Source organism: Malania oleifera, chromosome 13 (assembly GCF_029873635.1).
Source record: "Malania oleifera isolate guangnan ecotype guangnan chromosome 13, ASM2987363v1, whole genome shotgun sequence".
NCBI lineage: Eukaryota > Viridiplantae > Streptophyta > Magnoliopsida > Santalales > Ximeniaceae > Malania > Malania oleifera.
This window is the reverse complement of record NC_080429.1, coordinates 70,321,641-70,336,747: the sequence shown is the minus strand read 5'-3', so window position 1 is coordinate 70,336,747 and position 15,107 is coordinate 70,321,641. Positions and strand designations below refer to the sequence as shown.

At 37.2% G+C, this 15,107-nt stretch overlaps 1 protein-coding gene across 1 annotated transcript in view; it reads right to left on the bottom strand.

The window, feature by feature from the left end:
• LOC131146858 (zinc finger protein VAR3, chloroplastic) overlaps window positions 1-14,883 on the bottom strand; it is a 77,664-nt gene extending 62,781 nt beyond the window's left edge. Inside the window, exon 1 of the mRNA XM_058096670.1 lies at window positions 14,354-14,883. Within this exon, the coding sequence (XP_057952653.1) occupies window positions 14,354-14,727 (374 nt within the window). The 5' untranslated portion in view covers window positions 14,728-14,883. The remainder of the gene's footprint in view (window positions 1-14,353) is intronic.
• Window positions 14,884-15,107: the final 224 nt, after the last annotated feature.

Genomic DNA, 15,107 nt, shown 5'->3' with positions numbered 1-15,107 from the left:
CTAGCTTCCTATAAATGAATTTAATATTAGCAACCTCCAAGGCTTTAGTACATAAGTTAGCAAGCTGCAAATCATACCTATCAGGAGTGGTTGTAATAAGCTTTTGCACAAGTTTCTCCCAGACAAAGTGGCAATCAACTTTAATGTTTTGGCCGCTCATGAAGACCGGGTGGAGGCAATATGAATAGTATCTTGATCATCACATGTCAACTCTGTTAGAATACCACTTTACCTAAATGCCTAAGCTGTTAGGCTGAGGGCCTACAATGTTTATCAGGCCTTAACATTCCCCCAAACATGCAGCTTGACAGCACAAGGAAAGATAAACAAATGATAAACAACACCCATTATATTGAATAAGATAATTCTCAACAACAAACAACAAAAGTGGGCAACAAGACTAGAACCTAGGACCTCGTTGTAACCAACTTTAATACAATATTAGAATACCACTTTACTTTAAAGCTTAAGCTGCTAGGTTGTGGGTTAACAATGTATATTAAGCCTTAATAAACTCCGTCAACTAAGAATGTAAAAACCCAATTCTTCCAAAATGTTCAACCAAACAGGTTCATATGTAGGGTGAACCATGGCCCAACGCAGCACTTAATCTAACCACCACAGTTTGTTTCTTACTCTTTCAGGAAACCAAATTACCACCAACAAAGGTACACTACCGAGTTGTGGATCATCTAGGAAGGTGACCTAGCCCAATCTACACCTATATATCCTTAAATATAGTGTGACCTCCTAGGTGCACCTTTGAATATCTCAAGATGCAAATTATTGCATCCTACTGACTTGTTCTCGAAGAATCAAGAAACTGACTCACAACACTTGTTACAAATGATGTATTTAGTCAAGTGACTATAAGATAGACAACTTTACTGCAAGTCTTTGGTATTGCCTTGGGCTGGGCAACAAATCACTCATTGTCAGATTTCTAGGGATTAAATTAGGAAATTATAATTTTTGAATAAAATCTGAAATTACTATTTCAGATTCTAGTAGTTTCAGTTTCCTGTTTTCTAGCCTAGAGGTCTGCCAATTTGATTTGCTGATTTTGTGGTGATTTGATTTGCTGATTTTGTGGCCTTCCTAATTTGGTGGTCTTCCTCTACTATTTATCTTGTAATCGTGTCTCTTGGAAATTTCAATAAGAATGGTTTCTTCTAAAAAATCCTTCACCCATATTTGGCAATAACTTATTATTAGGATCCATAGGTGCATCATAAAGTTTGGATCCCAACACTGCTCAATAGAATAAGCTCCCCATCCACAATTAGTGCACTTGCAAGGAGGGCCTCTACGGCTCTACCTCATCCATCTCTTCCACCAAGGTCAATTAAATCACCACGAGAACTTCTGTGACTGCTTGGTTGAAAATCAGAATCAAGTGCAATGAAAGTAGCCCTCTCACATCCAATGGTTGAAACTAGATGCAAGGGTTGGGAAATGTGTACTAAAAGGAGCACGAAGAATGCGAATATCAACAAAGGATGGCAACTCTGCACTACCAAAATCTAGGACCAGACTACCTCAAACTTGGGTTTCAAACCTGCTAGAACCCAAAAAGCGATCATCTACTCCCTCTGCTTTTGCATCTCGCACTATAGGTTACACAATGCTAAGCTCCTTATGGATACGCTTCATCTTTGCAAAATACTCTGCGACACTCCTAACTCCCTGTTGTAACTAAATATACCCAAAGGATAGATCGTACATGCATGTAATGTTACTATGATACAGAAGCTTGACCTAATCCCAAATCTCCATGCATACAACCAAACGTCGTGCAATCTGGGGTTTCATTGAGTTCCACAAGAGGGAGATAATCAAGGCATCTTCCTGAATCACACTTCTTTCCTTTATGATCAGAGGGCTAGGATTGGAACAAGTGTTCTAAAACTAAGCCTGCAAACAAATCTTAACAATCCTAGACCACTTAACATAATCCTTTTCATCCAACTTTTTGGTCATTATTTGTGACAGTGATGAAGGTAACATACTTTTGGAATTCATGGACTCCATCCCAAAACTCATAAACAAGACCAAAAACAAACAAGGTGAACAGTTGGAATAATCGGAACCACAACAAACAAGGTGAATATTGAAACAATCACGAATGAGCCACCAACAAACTAACATAACACTGCCACAAATCCAACAAACCAACATACAAACACAGACACTGCCACAGAAGACTAACTGATGATTGTAATAGTACTAAACAACATTTAGCCATGAGTGAACGACTGAAAAGGTTGGATCTATGAAACAACAACTTGATATATTGTCCATAGAAGGATTTAAGTCATTCAAGAGGAAATTGGAGCAAAAGCAAGCCAGGAATCGGCACATGGGATCAGAGCTGCCAGCAATTGGCCGACGCGTGTGGCATATGGGGACTCCAATAATGATATTTCACAAAACTACAGATTTGAGGGTTTTGTGACTATATATCTGTTTTTTTTTTTTTTCTCTTTATTTTTCTTTTCTTTTCAAAATATGGAAGGGTTCTTAGGATTCTAAGACGGGCAATGACGTCAATGAAGTTCCGTGATCCCTGGACTTGTTTCTGAGCTCTAAATGTGCTATTGATCCTGCTATAATGACATATTCGCATAGTATCAGGTTTAGGGTTTGGCTTGGCAGTAGGGTTTAGGCCAAAGTATTGGGTAAACCGGAAGACCTAATCACAACAATAGGTCTCTCCCTCTACTTATAATGTCAAGTACATACCAATAACCATGATACTATGACAAACTCACGCTTACTAACATAACACTAGCACATACTAATAATAGTAAATGACCAAAATAACCATTAACAACAAGGTTAGTGTTTTTCGGGGCTATTTCCTGGGTAATTTGCAGCATGACTAGAAGGCAACATAACCTATGCTTTTTGGTGCTCTTTTACGGTGCTTGATCCACCCTTTTGTTTTGCTTCTTTTAGGACCATCCCTTGTCCTCTTTCGCATTTCCTTTTTTCTCATGAATCTTTTTATTTTATCCCAAAAAAAAAGGTCAAAGCAAAGCATTCCTACTACATCATAAGACAAGGAGCTCTTCTAGCATGGAGCACAATGACATGGTATCATGATCATGCAAATCTGAATGTCATCAAGATTTAGTTGTTGCTAAATATCCTTACAAATTTTCAAAAGTTAAAAGAGATACTTTAGAAATGGAAAAGGAAAAATTAGATGCTCTTCTTGGAAAACAAAGATGCGTTTTTCAAAGAGATACTTCAAATGCAGAAGGAGATTCACAACAAGGGAAAAGGAAGGGGGCTGCAAAGGGGTTTTGCGAGAGGGAAAGGGGAAGGGACTTCGGCAAAATATCTTGAGAAGAATAAGTAAAGGTTCATGCCAAGAAGGGGTTTGAAGAGGATGGCTGTAGCAGTTCTGCTATCAGGTAGAGTGCACAGGTGGGAGACAAGAAGGTTAATGGCTTGTTGAATGGTTCTTCTTCGGCAAGAGATAAAACTTCCATTGGTGAGCCTATAACTTTATCAAGTGAATCAAATGAATGGGGAAGGGATATTTTGCATGCCAAGGAGGATTCAATCAGATTTTCTCTGAAGGATGGAGGTGGGGAGGCAGCTAGTGACTAAAATAATTGATGATCAGTTTCATGTGAGCTACTAAGGATTTTAATAATGAAAAAAGGTCGAACAGAACAGCAAAACCTCTAGTTGAGGTAAAGCCAACATCATGCCACATTTATTCTTGCCAAACCCCTAGGCAAAAGGGCATGGAGAAGAAGGATCTTTCCATTATGAGGCTAATCAATTTTGTTGCTATCTTTTGGACTTTGTGAATCAATGTGAAGATTTTTAATACAAAACAACTACCTCACATTTATTATGGGATAGAGTTGGTGCTTCTTTTTTTGTTTTTTAAACAATGGTGTCTAAGACCCTTTGGACACTCGACTAATGCATTGAGCCAATGGGTCTGCCCCTCTACCTTTTTCCACTTAAACACCAAGGTATTATCTCAAATGGAACACTGTAGTCCCCCAGACTCGAACCCTAGCATTTCAACCATGAGAGCCTTGAGTTTACCACCTAAGCCACCCTTGGGGAGCGTAGAGTTGGTGCTTCCTTTTGGGCTCACTCTTCGTGGTTCTTTCAAGTAGTTTTGTTATCTGGTTGTCCTTTCGTTGTAATTCACTCTCATCTGTTCTCACTACTTGGGGTTCTCTCAGGGAGCATATTTTATTCTCCATTCTTTGTAATACTCTTTCTTTTCTATTAATGAAGTTCTTTTTCTAATTTCTATCAAAAAGAAAATCAATTCGAATAGGTTAGAGTTGGAGTAAAGAACAGTGAGGAAAATCATATCAAGGAGAAGAAGAAATGGTGTGACGCATCTGATTATGAAAGTCTGTTGGATATCAAATTTGCTCCTGATGACAGTGTTTTAACTGGGGTTCTCTCAGGGAGCATATTTTATTCTCCATTCTTTGTAATTCTCTTTCTTTTCTATTAATGAAGTTCTTTTTCTAATTACTATCAAAAAGAAAATCAATTCGAATAGGTTGGAGTTGGAGTAAAGAACAGCGAAGAAAATCATATCAAGGAGAAGAAGAAATGGGGTGACACATCTGATTATGAAAGTCTGTTGGATATCAAATTTGCTCCTAATGAGAGTGTTTTAACTGAGAAGATCCCCTACCTCCTAGGCTTTTATCATTGTCATAGAGGCTTCTAGCATCTTGCTGCAAAATGCCACAGGCACTAAACTCTTAAAAGGGCTGATGGTAGAAGGAAAGGGCAAGGAGTTAGAAGTTCCTCCCATCCTTTTTGCCTATAATACCATGATCTTCTATGAGGATGAGGCTAATCAAATATTTAATTTGTGACACTTACTTATGTGCTTTGAAGCTATTTCTAGATTGAGAGTCAACTTGGGAAATAGTGACCTTATCCCAATAGAGATGTAAATGATGGAAATTTCTTGGCGGGTTATCATGGGTTGCGAGCTGGGACATTTAACTACCTTGATCCTCCCCTTGCTGCAAAATTCAAGGGAAAAAGGATTTGGAAACTTATTGTTGAAAAATATGGATTTAAAAATAAATAAATAAATAAAATACTAGGCTAGTTAGAACTTGGAATCATAATTACCTCTCTAAAGGTGCTAGACTCACTCTCATAAAAATAAAAATATTATAAAATAAATAAAAAACAAACTTCTCAATCCTCCTAGTATACTCCTTGTCTGCCTTCCATATTCCTTGCTCTACGGAAAAAGTTTGGAAGACATCCCAAAATGATTTCTTCAAAGAAATACAGAGGTAGATGTCAAGCTCCACTTAGTTAAATGGGATATTGTTTAGCAACCAATCCCAAGAGATGAACTAGGTCTCAAATCTCACATGCTTTTCAACAATAGCCCCTCGGTAAATTGCTATGAAGATTCATGAAAGAGAGGGAGTTGCTGTGGAAGATGATTACTGTGTTTGTACAACTTTGATCATAATAGATAATATCCAAAGAGCCCAAGCATTCCTATAGGGTAAGTGTTTGTAAGTCAATCAGGAAAATTTGGGAGGATTTCTTCACATTCATCCACTTCCAAGTTGGAAATGGGGACAATATATTCTTTGGCACGACAACTAGCATGGCTCATCTCATCTCAGTTCTCAATTTCTTGCTATTTCCAATCTTGCCTGCAACAAAGATGCTTTGGGGAGCATGTGCATAGACCAATCCATCAATGGAACACCTAGGAACACCCCTTCTGTTAGAAATGGTCATGATTGGGAGCTTGATTCTTTTGTTAACACACCTGCCCATACAGTAACATGCCCAACCGGAACAATCTAGATGTGCTTCTATGGAAGCTCAAAAAAAATGCCTGCTTGACAATTTGACAATTTCCTTCTACAAGCAGCTAGACAGCCCCACTTAGGCCAGGCTTAGTTTCCCAAGGCCAACCAAAGTTGCTTTGTTTGCTTGGGAAGCAACATTAAGGAAGACCCTCACTTTTAATAACCTCCAAAGAAAGGATTTCACATGGTCAATAGATGCTTTCTCTGCAAAGAAGATGTAGAAAATGTAGACCACTTAACTGCTCCAGTGCCCCTGGACTAGAATTTTTTTGAATCTGGCCACTGCTCTTATGAGACAGCCTTGGGCCACTGCTGAATCTGTGGGAAAGGAAATATGGGCATGGAAGGGTGTCTATGAATAGAGAAAAGAAAAAAGCCTTGTGCTCTATCCCCCTCATGATTTTTGGATTGTGTGTGTGTGTGTGTGTGTGTGTGTGTGTGTGTGTGTGTGTGAGAGAGAGAGAGAGAGAGAGAGAGAGAGAGAGAGAGAGAGAGAGAGAAATGCTAAAGCTTTTGAAGGAACCACTACATCTCCCACAATCCTCAAGGATAAATGGCTTATTGTTACTACTCTTTCAATCCGGTTTGGTGGCAATACAAGCTGGACACATACAATTCTTGACCTTTTGGACACACTATCACACAATGACTTTTTTTTGGTTCTCTCTCTCTCTCTATTCATTGCTTGTAAATGTGCAACACCCCCTTGGAGACTTATATATAAATCTCTCTTCATAGATCAAAACAGATATTCTTCTGATTTAGCAGGTATTATTTGTTATGTACCTCCACCTCTGCTGGATGGTTTAGGGGCTGTTTGGTAGCACTGTCAAAATTTGTAAAACAAAAAACTAGAGACCAAAAATAGAAACTGAAAACTAGCAATTTCAAATTATTACACACCAAATAACATCAAAAGTGATGTTCTCAAAAGAAGGAATGTCTAATGTCTTCTTTACATTTATTGAAAATGAAATAAATTATTCAATTCAATATACTACATAGAATATAAAAATAATAAATAATAGAAATATAATATAATTAATCTTTATAGTTCAGCAATACAAAAAGAAGGGAATTAAAAATAGGGAATCTTCTTTTTCCTAACTGAGTCAATAAAGTCATGAAACATTTCGATTATTTAAATTTTATTTAAAAAATAATTCTTTTTGTCCTTAATCAAATACCAATTAAAAAATATTATTAAAATAATAAAAATACAAAATAATACAAATTAAAAATACTATAATAAAAATAAATTTATTATAATTATTTTACTTAATTATTACACTTCAAAATTCACTTTACAAGAACAATATTATTGTACATGACAATTGAAAAATTAGTACAAATATTTTGTAAATGGTTTTCTTATTTTTTTAATTTTTTTTGAATTTTATGGACATTTTATTTTAATTATATTTAAAATTCATATAATCATTAATTTAATGAAAAAATAAGTATAAAATATATGATTTAATTGAAAAAAAATTGAGTCTAGATATTAAATCATTCAGTTGCCAAAACAACTGAAAACCAAAAATCTAGTTTTCTGTTTTCTTGCAAACAACTCAAAACCAATAACACAAACAAAAAGCAGCCAACATAAACAAATATGTTTTCATATCTTCTTGAGGGTGTTTCTATCCTCGATGATGACATGTTTAACAAGTCATGTGAGTGAATCTCAGACTCGGAATAATTCCAATGGTGACATGTTTTTCCTAGACTTTCCTCTCACCAATCTACCATCCTCCTCCACTTCCTTGCCAGTCACAGAAGGAAACTTAAACTCAGGGGAAGAGATAGAACAACAGAATAACAAGGAGACACTAGTCTACTCACCAAGGCCGAAGCCAAGTGGTAACGAAAAACTGATACCCGAAGCACCAAGAGAGTCAGAACTAGTGGCAGCTCCGAGCAACCAAGAACCTCCCAACAACTCAGAACAGGTAATAGAACCTACTCCTAATATATCTTATGATATTGATCTTCCCATTGCTCTCAAAAAACATCCTCGTTGATGTACCCTTCATCCAATTGAAAATTTGTGTCCTATAATACCTTGTCCATGGGATACCGTGCCTTTACTTCTAACCTTGACAGGGTCAAAATTCCAAAGAACATTGAGAAGGCACTTGAAATTCCAAAATGGAGAGAAGTTGTAATGGAGGAGATAAGGGCATTGGAAAAGAATGGAACATGCGAGGTTATGAATTTGCCACGAGGAAAGAGACCAGTAGACTGCAAATGAGTATTCACTATAAAATACCGAACAGATGGGACAGTTGAAAGATACAAGGTCTGGTTGGTTGCAAAAGGATTTACTCAAGCATATGGCATCGATTACACAGAAACCTTTACACCGGTGGCAAAGTTGAACACTATCCGAGTGCTCCTATCCCTGGCAGCCAATCTAGACTGGCCACTTCAACAACTCGGCATCAAAAATGCATTCCTAAATGGTGAGCTAGAAAAAGAAGTGTACATGACATTACCCAATGGATTCAGTTAAAGGGGCGAGGAAAACAAAGTATGTAAACAGAGAAAGTCCTTATATGAACTCAAACAATCTCCCAGGGCATGGTTCGATAGATTTACAAAGGTGATAAAAGGAGAGGGATACTGTCAAGGACAGTCCGACCATACTATGTTTTTCAAACAAAAAAATGGGAAGAAGACTATTCTAAATGTGTATGTAGACAACATTATCCTCACCGGAGATGACATTGAGGAAATGGGAAGACTGAAGAAAGCTCTAGCAACAGAATTTGAAGTGAAGGATTTGGGGCAAATGCGATACTTTCTAGGGATGGAGGTAGCTATATCAAAGAAGGGAATTAGTGTTTCACAACGAAAATACACCCTTGATCTCCTGACCGAAACAGGCATGCTAGGTTGCAAACCAAGCGACACACCTATTGAAGCTAGAAAAAGAACAGAAGATGTTGGGAAGCCAATAGATAGGGAGAAATATCAAAGATTAGTTGGCAAACTAATCTACATGTCACATACCAGACCAGACATAGCTTTTGCAGTAAGCATAGCAAGTCAGCATATGCAATCTCCAAAAGAAGCACATCAAAGAGCAGCCTTCAAGATCCTAAGATATCTAAAGGGATCCCCAGGGAAAGGCTTATTGTTCAGGCGAAGTGAACAAAAGGAAGTGGCAATATTCACTGATGCTGATTGGGCTGGCTCTACAAAGGATAGAAGATCCACAACTAAATGTAGCACCTTTGTATGGGAAAATCCCGTCACTTGGAGAAGCAAGAAACAAAATGTTGTAGCAAGGAGCAGTGCAAAGGCAAAATTCAAAGTTGTTGCTCAGGAAATATGTGAAGGATTATGGCTGCAGAGGCTATTGGAAGAACTACATGCTAAGTTAGAGTTACCTATCAAGCTATACTGTGATAATAAGGCAACTATCAGTATCTCTCTCAACCCTGTCCAGCATGACAGAACCAAACATGTGGAAGTTAACAGACACTTCATTAAAGAAAAGGTGGAAGAAGGAACTATTTGCATGAATAGAATACTTGGGATAGAATGGAGTGGTCTCGAAAAAGGTGACATCAAGGCTGATAAAGAGACGACGAGAAATAGGGTCATAGCACTTGTAACCTTTCTGAAAGGGAGAATACCCAAGGAAGGCACATTTGGTGACCTGAGGATCTAGCTTGGTGTGCTGGTGAGGATGGACATGCACAAAGGCAGTACAGCCAAATAAACGAAGAGGGAGATTGGAGTCCAGCTGAGAGGTAGGGAAAAATCATGGAGCCCCCTCAAACATGACTTGTTAAACATGTTCGAGGAGTTCCATTGATCAGGAAAATTTGTCAGTTGCATAAATACCACCTTTGTAACTCTTGTTCCAAAGAAAGTTAGGGCTACTAGCATCAAAGATTTTCGCCCCATTAGCTTGGTGGCAAGCATTTATAAAATCATTGCCAAAGTGCTTGCTGAAAGGTTCAAAAAAGCAATACAGGAAGTTATTGGTCAATTTCAACATGCTTCTATGGCTGGAAGACAGATTTTGGACGCTGCCCTAACTGCTAATGAAGTGGTGGATACCTATCTGAAGGGGGGGGAAATGGAAATAGATGTCAATTGGAACTTCCTTCTTTGTCTCCTCAAGAAAGACAAAGGTCTTTGGTAAGCTTCGGTGTAGTTGGATTGCTCAATGCATCAAAACCCCAAGCTTATCAATGCTAATTAATGGCTGCCCTTTTTATTTCTATTGCTCCTCGAGAGGCTTGAGACAAGGAGATCCCTTGTCCCCTTTCTGTTTATTTTGGTCATGGAGATGCTTAGCCTCGTGCTAATGAAAGCTACTGAAGGAGGGATCTTTAGATGTCTCAAAGTGGGCAAAAATGGGAGGCTTACAAAAGATTTTCATCTCCTTTTCGCGGATGATACTATTATTTTTGGTGAAGATGATGCCCCCATATCCTCAACCTCTGATGCATTTTGTTAGGGTTTGAAGTCGTCTCGGGCCTTAAAGTGAACCTTGGTAGAAGTGAGCTTATTCCTATTGGGGAGAACACGGTTTTGGGTTGCAAGATGGGAACCTTTCCCATTAATTACCTCGGTCTCCCACTCAGAGCCAAATTCAAAATAAAGGAGTCTGAGGCACTATTATTGAAAAGTTTGAAAGGAGATTGGTACGATGGAAAAGAAATTTATTATCAAAAAGAGGTAGACTCACACTTATCAAGAGCACTTTGACAAATCTTTCCATTTATTTCATGCCTCTCTTTCCCTTACAGGCCTCAAATGCTAGGAGATTGGAGGGAATTCAAAGAAGATTTCTTTGGGGAAGCTTAGAGGATGAGTTTAAATACCGCCTTGTTAGACAGGAAGTCGTCAAACAACCCATTTTTCCCAAAGGTTAGGGTTGAAATCCCTTCTCACCTTCAATAAAGCCCTCCTCGAGAAGTGGTTATGGAAGTTCATGAAGGACAAAGCCACCTTTGGTGGAACATTATTGTTAAATATGGGCTAGAGCACAATGATTGGACAACACACAATGGAAGAGGCCCCTATGAAGTGGGTGTATGGAAACTCTTCAAGAAAGGATGGGATGATTTCTTTCAATTTGTGACATTTCAAGTGGACAATGGGGCCAATGTTTACTTTTGGCATGATGTGTGGTGCGAGAGCCATAATCTTAGAGCTGCATTTCCCTCCATATACAACTTGACTCTTGATAGAAATGCCCTTATCAGTTATCACCTCCAAATCGCTGGTTAGGGAATTTTTTGAGAGATTCCTTTTACAAGGAACGTGGCAGCTTGGTAACTTAACACACTGTCTGAATACTACAGATTTCTATACAATTTCCATCACCAAAACATCCCCAACGAGCCAAAATGGGCTTTGGACAAAAATTGCGTTTTCTTTGTTAATTTTTTTATACGAAGCTCTCACTGTTGGGAACAAATTGCAATAACTCCCCTTAAATTCACATTTGGAGGACAGCAGCCCCTTCAAAGCCTTCTTGGCTTGGGAGTCTGTACATGGAAATATTTTAACCCTCGACAATCTGCAAAAGAGGGGGCTAACAGTCACGAATCGGTGTTTTCTCTGTATGGCAGACGCAGAATCAGTAAACCACATTCTTCTCCACCGCCCCTGGACAAGGAAAATGTGGAATTTGGCTCTTTCTTTGACTGGGCAGCAGTGTGTTGTGGCAAATCCAGTTGGAGGGGAGATTTGGGCTTGGAAAGGCATCAAAGCCACAAAGGAGAAGCGAAAGCCTTTAAACCTCATCCCTCCCACCATCTTTTGGTTGGCTCGGAAGGAAAGAAATAAGAAAGCCTTCAAAGATTCATCTACTTCGCTTTAGACCTGCAAAGCCCAATGGATTACTGCTATCACCAGGTGGCTTAGTGGGAAAATTCTTAATGATCATTGTCTAATCCTTGATGTTTGTGACACTCAAGAAGAACTATTGGACAAAATGGGATTGTGGATGTTCGGCCTAATAGGCAAACAACTATGGTAAAAGTAAGGCAGTTGATTGAATAAATGCTCATTTTTGTCCTTGAATGAAATAACAATTTTAAGGTCTAAGTAATATTTAATATATATATATATACAAATTAAGAAATATTGTAATAGAATCAAAAATATTTCAAAACTCACTTTTTTAGGGCTAAAAGAACAATCTTATTGTGTATGACAATTGAAAAAATAGTAAAGAACTTATATTAATTTTTTAAAAATTTTGGAAATTTTATGGATATTTTTAAACTCACATGGTCATTTTAATCTTAACTAAAATTTGTAAAAATAATTAATAATGTATATTAAAGGAGTGACAAGCAATAGGTTGCCAAAACAACTAAAAACAATTTCAGTTTTTTTTAGAACAACAAAAAACTAACACAAACAGAATACTAGCAACATAAACAAACGCATTGTTGTAATATGTTTCTTCACTATAGGAAAACAGAAAGCAAACAATGTTTCACCAGTAGTATAACTTGTTTATGAGATAATTTTGGCATTAATACACATCATATAAATAATAATAAATTCAGATAGGAATTTATCATGTGTTACTCAACTAATTAATTATTTTTGGATTATAAATTATTTAATATGAGCTATGAGCCAAATTGCCTATTTTATTACATGGTTGGGCTTGGGCATATTCTCTATTATCGACCAAAATGATAATATTATGAAATGATAGATTTTCGTGAAATATTTGTGCACAATTTGTTTGAATTTGGTAATTATAAAGGGAAAAATTAGTATTAGCTTCATAAAGAGCATTTAGAACAATCACTATGAATTTAAACCGATTTTTTGTGTATTATTTGTGTAATTCTTAATCTTGAGAGTCTGATTATTGTGTAACTGTTTATGTAACTAATCCTGTTTTCATTGAACCATGGTTGTCGAAGTGTCAACAAATATAATACTTGGTGAGACTAACCTGCCCCCCTCGAGGGAAAAAGGTTTTAATAATTGGTAGAATCATATAAAGTGAAATTAATGGGCACAGAAAAAGCATCTTGACTCTCATCCAAAGTGTTAGTGAGCAATAATATGAGACATATTATGAAAAGGATATAGAATAGCTAGGATAATATGACATGCAAAATGAGACAAATTACTAAAACCATGAATGACAAACACAAGGTATTTTATTCTATGTGCATACAAGAGGAGATGCTTCCTTTGCAATGGGAGTTTATGTATACATACGCAGAAGTTCTAACTAAATAAAATGAAACTCCCGCTCTTTCCGCTGTTGTATTTTAATCACTTTTTGCATTTTTTTATTTTTATGTCACAAATGAGGATTAATGCATTTCAATGGCTAATATGGAAAATCTTTTTTATATACATACGCACATGCATACCTCAATGCAAATTATGATCATGTGGTAATTATCCTAGTTAATGCTTTGTGATTCTCATTCTCTAATGATATAGTCTAATAGGCACCTATTTGAAAATAATTTGAATCTTGATTTGATTTTCTCACTTAATTTGACCATGATTGATAATTCATTGAAAATCGTCACTTACCCTGTTAGAGGAAGATATTTTGATTTTTTATAATATATTTTTTGTCACATATGATCACGGAGGAAAGATAATTTTTTTATGGCAGGTTATGATTAAGAGGGAGGCAAGTAAAAATCATTCTTTTGCATGTGCGTTAGAGTTGTTTGATTGACTTTTAATTTTTTATATTTACTTATGGTTTATATACAATAGCTATTATGACAAAGGGGAGAGATGTTTGGTTGAAAAGACAATTATAATTATGAGGAGAAATTCATGGGCCATGTTGGCAGCATTTCTATCCATCAAAATCTCATAATAGAGCTTTAACAGTCACTGTCCAGTTTGATATAAATGTTTCGAAGCTTCAAACATAAAGGATAGAAAAGAACACAAACATGAAAATAAAAATACTATGCTCTGAATACTCAGAGTGAGCATCAAACAAAGTTGACCTCTTGCTGAAATCATGTGAGAAACCATTCTTCGACTCTTTCTATTCTTATATTTAAATATTCTTGAGAGTTATATAGTGAATGAAGGACTCTTGCCCTTAGGTGTGTACTTCTTCATCGTTCATGAGTACCGTCAGAGAGTTGACCTTAATTATGGGTCAATAACCAATAATGTTGTAGCCAGGATTGAGTTCCTGTACACAAAATCGTGCACGTGTAAGTGCCGATTTCATTGGGGGGGGGGGGGGGGAACCAAAGTGAGCTCGTGGAAAGTGGATGTAAATCAAGTTACAACCAAACCACTATAAAAAGTTGAATTCATCGCAATCTCCCTTATCTCTACTATTATAATTTGTTTAACTAGTAGGTGCAATTAGTGACATAAAATTTGATAACACCGAATTCACAACCTCTTGTATGCCTTCTGGGCAATAATTTGAAACTCACTAAACAATTCGCTCTACTCTCACCCTTTGTCGCATATACGAAATAGAGAAATAATAGTAAAACAGCAAAAGAACCTCTCCTTACTTGAAAAGGTCATAGCGATCGCGGGCAAAGCTGAGACAAGGATCTTTCAAGATATTCATGTCTTTATATACTGACGCTGCGTCCCCGCCAACACCAGCAACATCACCATCCTCATAGTCGCTGACTACAGAAGCCTCCGGAAAGTAGCCTTTGCTCTTCAACCGGTTGACGAAGGCGACCCATTCCGTCCATGGATGGTGCGGCTCTAAGGCATCACAGCCGATACTAGCAGTGTCGACTGCGGCGGAAGAACTGCATTGAAGGAAATGGAAGCACGGCGCAGGGAACGGTTTAGGCAGTGGGCGAGGCACAATTATGTGGCTGCGGAAGATTGAGGTGCCGAAGAGTAAGATTTTAGTAGCTGAATACAGCATTTTCTTTGAAGATTTGAACTTCGCAGCTGAGGCGAAAAGGTTCGAAGGCACCAGCAAGTTCTACCTGTGAGGCCGGAGAGGGAGGGTTTTGGCCTCCCAGTTGTGGGGTTTTAGACCCTCCCTCCTGGCAAAAATAAAAAAAATAATAAGAATCGCAAAAATAAATTATTGGTACCATCAAATTATAGGTTTTAAAATATAAATATAGTAAATCTTTATTTATATCATTATATGAATGCAATGTATTCAATTTCATTATACAACTACACATGTATTCATAATATTGATCACAATGACGTGTTTGCAAACACAAATAGCAAGAGCCGAAGGTGATTTATGTGATTTCCAATATAATTTGATACAATCTTATATAATGTTTT